The 12,104-nt window shown below is 44.7% G+C and overlaps 1 protein-coding gene across 3 annotated transcripts in view; it reads left to right on the top strand.

Moving 5' to 3' along the window:
- SNX22 (sorting nexin 22) overlaps window positions 1-12,104 on the top strand; it is a 43,727-nt gene that overhangs the window by 9,476 nt on the left and 22,147 nt on the right. For all 3 annotated transcript variants that reach the window (XM_075345641.1, XM_075345640.1, XM_075345639.1), the window contains exons 2-3: window positions 2,576-2,659; window positions 5,065-5,169. In XM_075345641.1, the coding sequence (XP_075201756.1) occupies window positions 2,576-2,659; window positions 5,065-5,169 (189 nt within the window). The remainder of the gene's footprint in view (window positions 1-2,575; window positions 2,660-5,064; window positions 5,170-12,104) is intronic.

The raw sequence follows: 12,104 nt of genomic DNA, 5'->3' as shown, positions 1-12,104 counted from the left end.
GCCTGACCCCTAGGTAAGTGGCCCTATTCCAGCTTGACCAACCCACTAGTGTGTCTGACAGGTCATGATGTGAGATGTTGATTGGGCTTTGTGGTGCTGATGGTAGTGACACCGGTTTCTGGGAACCTGGAACCATGGGGGGTAGGCCTGGCACCCTGAGTTAAAGGATGCAGTTCCCTGTGGCACCATGATATATTCAGGGGCGCCACAGTAGTATATTTGGTTATTACTAGTGATGAGCGAGCAGTAACTATGTGTTCGGATGGTTACTGAATACAAAGTATTGTTCCAGTATTCGTCACAAGATAAATGCTCCGGCTCCTCACTGACTTGCATTAAGTTCATTATTTGTGACGAATACCGGAATAGTACTTTGGGATTCGTTACGATTAATCCAAACACAAATAGTTACTATTCGCCCAGCACTAGTTATTACAGACAACCTGTCAGGTGCTTTACACTGTAAAGGTCCAGTCACACTAAGCAACTTACCAGCGATCCCAACAACGATAGGGATCGCTGGTAAGTTGCTAGGAGGTTGCTGGTGAGATGTCACACTGCGACGCTCCAGCGATCCCACCAGCAACCTGACCTGGCAGGGATCGCTGGAGCGTGGCTACACGAGTTGCTGGTGAGCTCACCAGCAACCAGTGACAAGCCCCCAGCGCCGCGTGGAAGATGCTGCGCTTGGTAACTAAGGTAAATATCGGGTAACCAACCCGATATTTACCTTGGTTACCACCGCACGGAGCTACACGTGCAGAGAGCAGGAAGCAGCGCACACTGAGCGCTGGCTCCTTGCTCTCCTAGTTACAGCACACATCGGGTTAATTACCCGATGTGTGCTGCAGCTAAATGTGCACAGAGCAGGGAGCAGCGCACAATGCTTAGCGCTGGCTCCTTGCTCTCCTAGTTACAGCACACATCGGGTTAATTAACCCGATGTGTGCTGCAGCTACATGTGCACAGAGCAGGAGCCGGCACTGATAGTGAGAGCGGCGGAGGCTGGTATCAAAGGTAAATATCGGGTAACCAAGGACAGGGCTTCTTGGTTACCCGATGTTTACATTGGTTACCAGTGTCCGCAGAAGCCGGCTCCTGCTGCCTGCACATTTAGTTGTTGCTGTCTCGCTGTCACACACAGCGATCTGTGCTTCACAGCAGGACAGCAACAACTAAAAAATGGCCCAGGACATTCAGCAACAACCAACGACCTCACAGCAGGGGCCAGGTTGTTGCTGGATGTCACACACAGCAACATCGCTAGCAACGTCACAAAAGTTGTTCGTTAGCAGCGATGTTGCTAGCGATGTTGCTTAGTGTGACGGGGCCTTTAGGCATTGCAGTGCTTGGCCAGCGAGATATCCAATCTTTGCATGATATACAGGCTCCTTCTAGTTGTTGGTAGTCAGCTGTCTGCATAATGAGAGAATCATTGGAGGTAAGTCAGGGGGAGCCACAATTTATTAATATCAGTGGACTTTTCCTGCATAGCAGACTCCTTGCTGACCTTGTGCTGCAAAGTTTATCATGCACGCTCTATAAAACCGCTTTGTCTTTTATTGTACAATAGAAATCTGAGCTTTTTATTACATACAAATCAAAGTGAATTTAGGCTAAAGGTTATGTCTTTAAGCTAAATCATTGCATTGACTGACTTTATTTTCAGCAGATGGCTAGTAGTCAGTCCTGGAGAATCTGGTGTCTTGTCCATTCCCTGTAAAGGTGGTTATACACATATGATATGTTGGCAACAGCTTTGGTTTTGTTTGTTTTTTCAACCTAATTCTGCCATTAAAAAGACTTTCAGTACCTGAATGACTGTTCAAACCAAGTAAGTGCTTGGTGCCCCTTGGAAAGTGCACTTTCCCACCAACTTGTTTTCCCTCCATCTCCACAATGTCCTCTTTTGCTTATATAGAGAGGTGAAGTTAGTTGGAAAACAAGTAGGTGGGAAAGTGCACTTAAATGTTTGGCCACACCAAGGGTGCACTGAGCGCCTGTACTTGGTTTGAACAGTCATTCATTGCACTGAAAGATTCCTTTTATTGGCGGAGTTGGGTTAAAAAAAAAATATATATATAACAATCCAAAGCCGTTAACAGATATCTTATGAGTATAACCACCTTTACAGGACATGGGCTAGACACCGGATTCTCCAAGACTGAATAGAAATCTGCTGAAAATAAAGTCAAGTCAATGCAATGCCTTAATTTAAAGACCTAACCTTTTAACTTAAATGTAATGTTTTTAAGTAGACATTGAATTTAATATACACACGTTAAAATTCACCCTATGAATTCCTATATAACCCAACATTTGCAGTTAAGGGTGAAAATTACTTTTATTTGTCATCAATTTGAGTAGGGCTTTTTTAAAACCAAATGGTCATGTATTGAGAAGAATCTCGAATTTTACATCCTAGATGCCGATCTGCTGTGTATCTGTCACTTAGAAGTTAGTTTGCTATGTATATGGGGGAGCCAGTTATAGATCTTTTCTTTACATACCCTTTATGTGCTTTTTCTTTGTGTTCTTGTGTATTTGCTTATAATTGAATCTCTTCTTCTTTTAGGTCTTCAAGTTAGATGTCTTATGCAATGGCCGTCGACATACATTGGACCGCCGATATAGTGAATTTTATACACTCCATAAGCTGGTAATTTATTTTTTATCATTTTTTTTTAATTATTTTTTTTTGTATACTTTGAAGACTGTAACTTATAATGTGTGATCCGAATGCTCATGTAGATTCCTCTATTTATGAAATGCTGAATTCCAGGCCTAGCAATGGCAAAAATGTAGGCTATTCCTAAAAGCAAAATCATGACTGCCCAATGCATTTCAGTTTGCACAAATATGCACTGACTATTACATTTCAGAGGGGTTTACTGTCATGTAACCTTATTTTCATGGTCATAAAATAATGTAATTAGCAGCTCTGTTTAAGAGTGTATTTACATTTACCGCCATCGCTGAAACATTTTCGTCCTAATATTTGGATGAAAAATTCAGAGGAATACAGCACCAGCAAGGTGGATGAAACATCAAATCTCATCAACAGAATGTGGAATTTGTCTTCTGAGAAATTGACTGGAAGTTCCCATTTTTGACAGTGCAATGTGCTAATATTTGTCATTGCTTGGTTGTGGATCTTCTCTTTTGATTTCAACACCCTATTTAAGGAATATCCTCAGATCAACACCAAATCTGCATATTCAGAAAAAAATAACACTCGACATTTAAACTAAAAACAAAATACCCTACTATATACACCCATCTGGTGTCCCAATGTTCCTCTTCTCCAATCCCCCATCAGTCTCTTTACCCTTGGCCTCCAGTGATGACAACAATTACATTACCACTGAAGCGCCATGGTCGGCATGTAGGTAATCCAGAGTAGCAAATTGTCAACAAAAATTTACCACTGCGGATTTTCTTGCCAAGTTTTGTGAATTAGTGCTGAGTCCAGCACGGTGACCCAGGGTTTAGGACTGCCTTGCAACAGTCTTATAACACTGGGATCAAATCCCACCAAGGAAAACATCTGCAAGGACTTTGAATTGAATGTTCTCCCTGTGTTTGCGTGGGTTTCCTCTGGGTTCTCCAGTTTCCTCCCACACTTTAAAGACACATTCATTGTGAGCCCCAAATGGGGAGAATGGTGATCACATCTGTAAAGCGCTGTAGAATTAATAGAGCTATATAAGCCAGTAAAATAAATACATAAAATGTTCTACTCTGGATCGCCAGTGTCTGCTGAGGGACATTAAGCCGCAACATGTCTTTCCCACCTGCTTTCTCTAGAACTGTACTTGCACAACTTCGATAGGTAGTGAATACGGTGCAATTTTTAATATATAAAAATATTGCCCTGTGGTGCACACAGTAGGCGTTTCACAATAGGCGTTTCTAGTTCCAAGCCCTCCACACGGATGATGTGTCCTATCATGAGCACCTTAATTCTGTTGCACCCATAAATTTACATGGCTACTGGGTTTTCGAATAACACTGATTAGTTGTCCACAAAGAAACGTTTGGCGCCATACTACATCTGGTCAGTCTGTAGCTGCACAATGCCCGCCACCCTTTTGTAACAGTCAAGCTAACTGTAAAAATAGCAACAAATAGAGGATAATATCCTCCAAAAATTAAGTATTACTCACAACAAGTTGGGCTGCAGTGTGTATATCGCCCAGGCCAAAAACTAGTGCTTTACCAGGATACAGCTAAACCTCCACTAAAGTGGAAGCATCACAGGTGCAGGAGAAGCAAATCACACACAAACCTCCATGGAATGGAGGGGGGCGAATGCTAGATGATAAAACTGCACACTAGTGGCTTGCATAGAGCGCTGTTCACACATGCTGATAACAGTCACAAACCCGCAGCCTATTAGTTGACGCCCATAATATTAGATCAGGCGGGCTGCCAAGCCGTACCCCACCTGTGTATCACGCATGGACAGACTAGTTTTTGGCCTGGGTGATGTACACATTGCAGCCCAACTTGCTGTGAGTAATACTTAATTTTTGGAGGATATTATCCTCTTTTTGTTATTTTTATATTTAGTGTAGGGACCTACAAGCATGAGGTCCCGTGACGAGGGTTGTAGGCTTAAGTTTTATGGCCATAAATACCAACAAAAACCTCCATATTTATTTGTTTGTACAGGATACAGCCAGGCTCCTTTCTGTTGGGCCTTGCATTGTAGAGTGTCTGTCCGTACGTGATACACAGGTGGGGTACGGCTTGGCAGCCCGCCTGATCTAATAGTATGGGCGTCACCTAATAGGCTGCGGGTTTGTGACTGTTATCTTCATGTGTGAACAGCGCTCTATGCAAGCCACTAGTGTGCAGTTTTATCATCTAGCATTCGCCCCCTCCATTCTATGGAGGTGTGTGTGTGATTTGCTTCTCCTGCACCTGTGATGCTTCCACTTTAGTGGAGGTTTAGCTGTATACTGGTAGAGCACTAGTTTTTGGCCTGGGCGATGTACACCCTGCAGCCCAACTTGCTGTGAGTAGTCAAGCTAACTGGGTGAAATTCTTATCGTTTCACAGCTCAAGAAGACATGCAAAGTGCCTGACTTTCCACCTAAACGTGTTCCAAATTGGATGTCCAAGGTCCAAGAGCAAAGGCGGCAAGGACTTGAGGCATACATCCAAGTAAGAAAGTATTTTTTTATTCAGTAATTTTGTTCCTTATTGGCTGTAAAATCAGCGTAAAAACCCAACGCTTCTGATCGCAACTGAATACCCAACCCGTTAGATATCTGGTTTCTATTATGGAACTGACTGGCAGCCCCATAGATAAGATGTTGTTGGTAAGTTCTACCAGATTTGACAATATTCAATATTCACACGTACACACACATTTATAACAATGCTGCGAAGAAACAGTCTGAGGAAGTTTACTACCAATTTACAGAAAGTGATTCATTACGCTCTGTCTTAGATGTGGAAGAAGAAGCGAGTATGTGAAGGGAACTGAAATTGTTGGGATTCACAAACCGCCAGTGGGAAATAACAGATAGATAGATAGAGATATATATATATCTATCTATCTATCCCCAATATCATATATAGATGCCAGATTACATGCATAACATATTGTATTAGAATTACAGCAGAAGACCAACAGTAATGGAGAATTGTTGCACATGGGATCATTGCCTTTGGGCTGCACAAAGATTGATTTAGTGTTTTTAGTTTTAACAATAAATTTGTACAATATATTATTATTATTATAGCGCCATTTATTCCATGACGCTTTACATGTTAAATGGCATATACATAAGTGGGACAAGTACAATAATCATGAACAATACAAGGCACTGACAGGTACAGGAGGACGGAGGTCCTTGCCCGCGAGGGCTCAGTCCACAAATATATCTGGATGTTTATAGCTATCCTAGTATACTATCGAAAAATAACAGCACCATGGAAAAAGTGGGTGCAGGCCCCTTGGCTATTACCACATGTACACTTAATTGACAAAATCCAAAAGCACTCAGCACTGCAAGTCAAAATGCGAAAAAAAAGGCGGTACTTAATTTACCGATATCTATGCAACTACAAGCCTTTGATAATTGAGAATGTTTCATTGTTTGTCAGGAAGCAAAACTTTACACAGATATGGGTCAATAAATTACCTCCACTTTTTTGCATTTTGAATTGGTGATCTGCTACCTGCTTTTTGTTTTTTGGCCATGTATAAAACAAACTGCTTGCATATATAATAAAAACAATTTCTGCATGTATTATCTTATGTTGTGTGAATTAGATCGGATTAAAGAGGAATAAAATATTTCTTGCAAGTAAAATGAGGGGCCACTAACCCTTAAAATGCACACCAAATTTGCAGTGCTTTGAACCCCCCCACCAAACCAAATATATGGGCACGCAGTTCTAACCGTTTTTGTTTTTCCATGCAAATGACGTGTTAGAGCGCACCAATCACTAGGATTTTCCTATATAACCTAAAACCAGTGCTATACTGGCACTTTCAAGCTGATGCTATACATACCTTTACTGGTCAGCGCGTATGTTTTAGGTTTTGAAACACAAGCAAGTAAAGTTTAAGTCAGCAGGTTTTTAAATGACAGCAGCTGATAGATGGGGTGGGTATTCATAGCTATCCCCTCCCCCTGTTACTTATGCTAATTCTATTATAGAATTGATTTACTTTGTGACTAAAAGGACCTGTGCTGATGTCATACCCATGTGACCAGAAGGGGCAGGGCCTCAGTCAACAGAAAAACGTTGCTTCCTGGTATTAGTTTTGTTGGCTGAGGCCCTGTCACATGGGTATGACATCAGCACAGGTCCTTTTAGTCACAAAGTAAATCAATTCTATAATAGAATTAGCATAAATAACAGGGGGAGGGTATAACTATGAATACCCACCCCAGATTTCAGCTGTTGTAGCTGCTGTCATTCAACAAGCTGCTGATTTTATAAACTTTACTTGCTTATGTTTCAAAACCTATACATCCGAGCTGACACCTAGAGGTATGTATAGAATCAGCATGATAGTGCCAGTATAGCACTGGATTTAGGTTATATAGGAAAATCCTGGTGATTGGTACGCTTTAAGTGCTCTGGGCATGAAGGAGCACTTAAGATACCACTGCCTCCCAAGGTTGTTTCACACCTAGCACCAGCCTCTTTAGCATGATTGATACCTCACTATCTGTGTAATGTCAGGCAGGCAAGGAAATGAGACAGTGAGCTATGAAAGAAACTAAAAAAGTTTGTGCTAGGCTTGGAAATAACTTAGGAAGGCAGTGGCTTCTAAAGGGGTAATGTCAAGTTATTAAATTGTTTTCGTTAGCAAGACTGCATCGAAATAAGCAAGTTTGCAGTTGACTTGCTTTTTCTACCTGCTGTCATTCTTCAAGTTTTTTTTTTTTTTTTTAATCTTTCATAGTGTACAGCTGGTTTCCATAAAGCTTGAACACTATATTGCCTGCCCAAACCTGGCCAGGAGTGCTCAACAGTTACGTTCTGGGAGAGGGGTTAACTCCTAACATCCCAGCCACTTCTCCTCAGCCTATTGATTTTTATTCATCAGTTACCTGCTCACCTTCCTCTCAGCTCCTGACAAGATGCTGTTTATAAATCCTGCAAAATTGTCTGCTTTCAAAGCAGATCTCTTAGGCTATGTGCGCACAGTGCGATTTTCGTGGCATTTTAGTGGTGTTTTTGGTCTTAAAACTGCATGACTTTGCTTCCCCAGCAAAGTCTGAGTTTTCATTTTTACTGTCCGCACAGTTTTGTGGGGTTTTTTTTTTTTGGTTTTTTTAAGCTGCATTTTTGAGCTGACAAAGCAACATGTCAATTCTTTTCAGCGTTTTTTCAACCATGCAATGCATTTGAAAAATGCAGTAAAACGCAGGAACAAAAAACGCAGCAAGACGCAGCCAAAAAAGCACCGAAACTTAGTAACTGGTGCATTTGTGCTGCAGGTGCGTTTTCGTGCATTTTTCTGCGGCCAAAAATGCACAAAAACACAGTGTCAAAAAAACGCAGCATGCGCACATAGCCTTAATCACAGCTCTCACTGTCCTGACTTGTTGAAATGCTCTGTTATCTCTATATATGAATATAGTGATAGCAATGTACACTCCAGACCAAACCACTGATAACGTAAAGTGTTAAGGTACCGTCACACTAAGCAACTTACCAGCGATCCCAACAACGATAGGGATCGCTGGTAAGTTGCTAGGAGGTTGCTGGTGAGCTGTCACACTGCGACGCTCCAGCGATCCCACCAGCAACCTGACCTGGCAGGGATCGCTGGAGCGTCGCTACACGAGTTGCTGGTGAGCTCACCAGCAACCAGTGACCAGCCCCCAGCGCCGCGTGGAAGATGCTGCGCTTGGTAACTAAGGTAAATATCGGTAACCAACCCGATATTTACCTTGGTTACCACCACACGGAGCTACACGTGCAGAGAGCAGGGAGCAGCGCACACTGAGCGCTGGCTCCTTGCTCTCCTAGCTACAGCACACATCGGGTTAATTACCCGATGTATGCTGCAGCTAAATGTGCACAGAGCAGGGAGCAGCGCACAATGCTTAGCGCTGGCTCCTTGCTCTCCTAGCTACAGCACACATCGGGTTAATTACCCGATGTATGCTGCAGCTAAATGTGCACAGAGCAGGGAGCGGCGCACAATGCTTAGCGCTGGCTCCTTGCTCTCCTAGCTACAGCACACATCGGGTTAATTACCCCATGTGTGCTGCAGCTAAATGTGCACAGAGCAGGGAGCAGCGCACACTGAGCGCTGGCTCCCTGCTCTCCTACTTACAGCACACATCAGGTTAATTAACCCGATGTGTCCTGCAGCTAGCTACATGTGCACAGAGCAGGAGCCGGCAGCACAGGCAGTGAGAGCGGTGGAGGCTGGTATCGAAGGTAAATATCGGGTAACCAAGGACAGGGCTTCTTGGTTACCCGATGTTTACTGTGGTTACCAGCCTCTGCAGAAGCCGGCTCCTGCTGCCTGCACATTTAGTTGTTGCTGTCTCGCTGTCACACACAGCGATCTGTGCTTCACAGCAGGAGAGCAACAACTAAAAAAATGGCCCAGGACATTCAGCAACAACCAACGACCTCACAGCAGGGGCCAGGTTGTTGCTGGATGTCACACACAGCAACATCGCTAGCAACGTCACAAAAGTTGTTCGTTAGCAGCGATGTTGCTAGCGATGTTGCTTAGTGTGACGGGGCCTTTAAGGCCCAGTCACACTAAACAACTTACCAGCGATCCCAACAACGATACAACCTGATAGGGATCGCTGGTAAGTTGCTAGGAGGTTGCTGGTGAGATGTCACACTGCGACGCTCCAGCGATTCCCACCAGCAACCTGACCTGGCAGGGATCGCTGGAGCGTGGCTACACGAGTTGCTGGTGAGCTCACCAGCAACCAGTGACCAGCCCCCAGCCAGCAGTGACGCGTGGAAGCGATGCTGCGCTTGGTAACTAAGGTAAATATCGGGTAACCAACCCGATATTTACCTTGGTTACCAGCGCACACCGCTTAGCGCTGGCTCCCTGCTCTCCTAGCTACAGTACACATGGGGTTAATTACCCGATGTGTACTGCAGCTACATGTGCACAGAGCAGGGAGCCGCGCACACTGCTTAGCGCTGGCTCCTAGCTCTCCTAGCTACAGTACACATGGGGTTAATTACCTGATGCGTACTGCAGCTACATGTGCACAGAGCAGGAGTCGGCACTGGCAGCTGAGAGCGGCGGACGCTGGTAACGAAGGTAAATATCGGGTAACCAAGGTAAGGGCTTCTTGGTTACCCGATTATTTACTGTGGTTACCAGCCTCCGCAGAAGCCGGCTCCTGCTCCCCTGCACATTTAGTTGTTGCTCTGTCGCTGTCACACACAGCGATGTGCGCTTCACAGCGGGACAGCAACAACTAAAAAATGGCCCAGGACATTCAGCAACAACCAACTACCTCACAGCAGGGGCCGGGTTGTTGCTGGATGTCACACACAGCAACATCACTAGCAACATCGCTGTTACGTCACAAAAGTTGTTCGTTAGCAGCGATGCTGCTAGCGATGTTGTTTAGTGTGACTGGGCCTTTAGGCCGGGGCCACACGGGGCACTAGTGCGATGCTCGCATGACACTCGGCTCACGCTGTCAGCACAGCAGAGCCGGGTCTGATGCTAGTATCCCTGCGACTGAAGTCCAACTGTGCGAACGGACCTCAGCTGCGGGGGGTGCCGGCACTGAGGAAGGGCGGGCCAGTGCTGAGGAGGGGAGGGAGGGATGTATCTCCCTCTCTCCTCAGTAGCTGGCTATTACGATTCTCGCTCTGCACGCACGGTACACCAGTATACCGTGAGTGCAGTGCGATTTTTCTCTCGCCCCATACATTTGAATGGGTGCGAGGAAAAAGAGTCTCGCATTACAATCGCAGCATGCTGCAATTGTTTTCTCGGTCCGATTAGGGCTGAGAAAATAATCGCTCATGTGCGCTGACACACAGGCTAAAATTGGTCCGAGTGGAATGCGATGTTTTATCGCACGCCACTCGCACCGATTTTCTCGCCGTGTGGCTTAGGCCTTATTCAGCAAAACTTGCACTGACTCTTAGGCCTAAGACATACGGGGAGAAAAACGGTGCAAGTGGAGTGTGATAAAACATGGCATTCCACTCGGACCAATATTAGCCTGTGTGTCAGCGCACATGAGCGATTATTTTCTCAGCCCTAATCGGACTGAGAAAACAATCGCAGCATGCTGCAACTGTAATGTGAGACTCTTTCTCTCGCACCCATTCAAGTGTATGGGATGAGAGAAAAATCGCACTGCACTCGCGGTACACCGGTGTACCGCGAGTGCAAGGCGAGAATGGCAATAGCCGGCTACGGAGGAGAGCGAGATAAATCCCTCCCTCCCCTCCTCAGTGCCGGCCCGCCCCCCGCAGCTGAAGTCCGCTTGCACAGTCGGACCTCAGTCGCAGGGACACTATCATGACACTCGGCTCTGCTGTACTGCCAGCATGAGCAGAATGTCATGCGAGGGGATAGCAGTAATCCTTGTGTGGCACCAGCCTTATAGTACTACTAATACTACAGCTCAGTTAAGTACCATAACTATCAATCAAATAAGAGTGCCTGTCCTGATAGAAACCAGAATAACAAGATTGTAAGTAGACTGCATTGCCCAGAACTGCTCAAAGACAACTTGAGAATGAGCCTTTAGTGCTCCACAATGCCCAGAGCACTTACCATAATTCCTCATATTTATATGACTCAAACTGCTAATTACTTGGAAATGCAACAACCATTAGATACACAGGTGACAATGTTGTTTGGGGTGGTTGCTCTTCCTGACAGATTCCCTATAGTGGGGTTTTCTCATCAGAGACCACCTCTAATAATAATATATTTTATTAATATAGCACCAGGATATTCTGCAGCACTTTACAATTAAGCGACAATAAGAAAAACTTTCAGCTCACCCATTCCATGTGCTCAGATTTCCCTTTGCTGCTCGGGCTGCAGGTGCTGTTACCTGAGTATAATGAAGAGGAAAGAGTTCTGCCCAGCGCAAGGAGGAGAAATACGTCAGTAAATTTCCAGGTGCTTTATTTTACTTAGTTTCCAATAAAACGATCATATGAACAGTTAAGACAGTCCTCCGTGGATATTGACACAACAGCGACGTGTTTCGGCTACTGGAGTGTAGCCTTTGTCAAGCTTGACAAAGGCTACACTCCAGTAGCCGAAACGCGTCGCTGTTGTGTCAATATCCACGGAGGACTGTCTTAACTGTTCATATGTTTATATGATCGTTTTATTGGAAACCAAGTAAAATAAAGCACCTGGAGATTTACTGACGTATTTCTCCTCCTTGCGCTGGGCAGAACTCTTTCCTCTTCTTTACAATTAAGCGGGGGCATGAACAAACATTAAAAACAATACAAAGTAACAAACAGTTCAACAATAACAGGAGGAGTGAGGGCCCTGCTTACAGCCCCATTACTGACATGGAGATGGCAGTTGTTACTGATGAGATTCTATTTATCTGCCTCTAGCTCCTCCCTCTGCCTCTAGCTCCTCCCTCCTC

This window comes from Anomaloglossus baeobatrachus, chromosome 4, assembly GCF_048569485.1.
Source record: "Anomaloglossus baeobatrachus isolate aAnoBae1 chromosome 4, aAnoBae1.hap1, whole genome shotgun sequence".
Taxonomy (NCBI): domain Eukaryota; kingdom Metazoa; phylum Chordata; class Amphibia; order Anura; family Aromobatidae; genus Anomaloglossus; species Anomaloglossus baeobatrachus.
The sequence above is the reverse complement of the archived record's forward strand: the minus strand, read 5'-3'. Positions and strand labels throughout refer to the sequence as shown.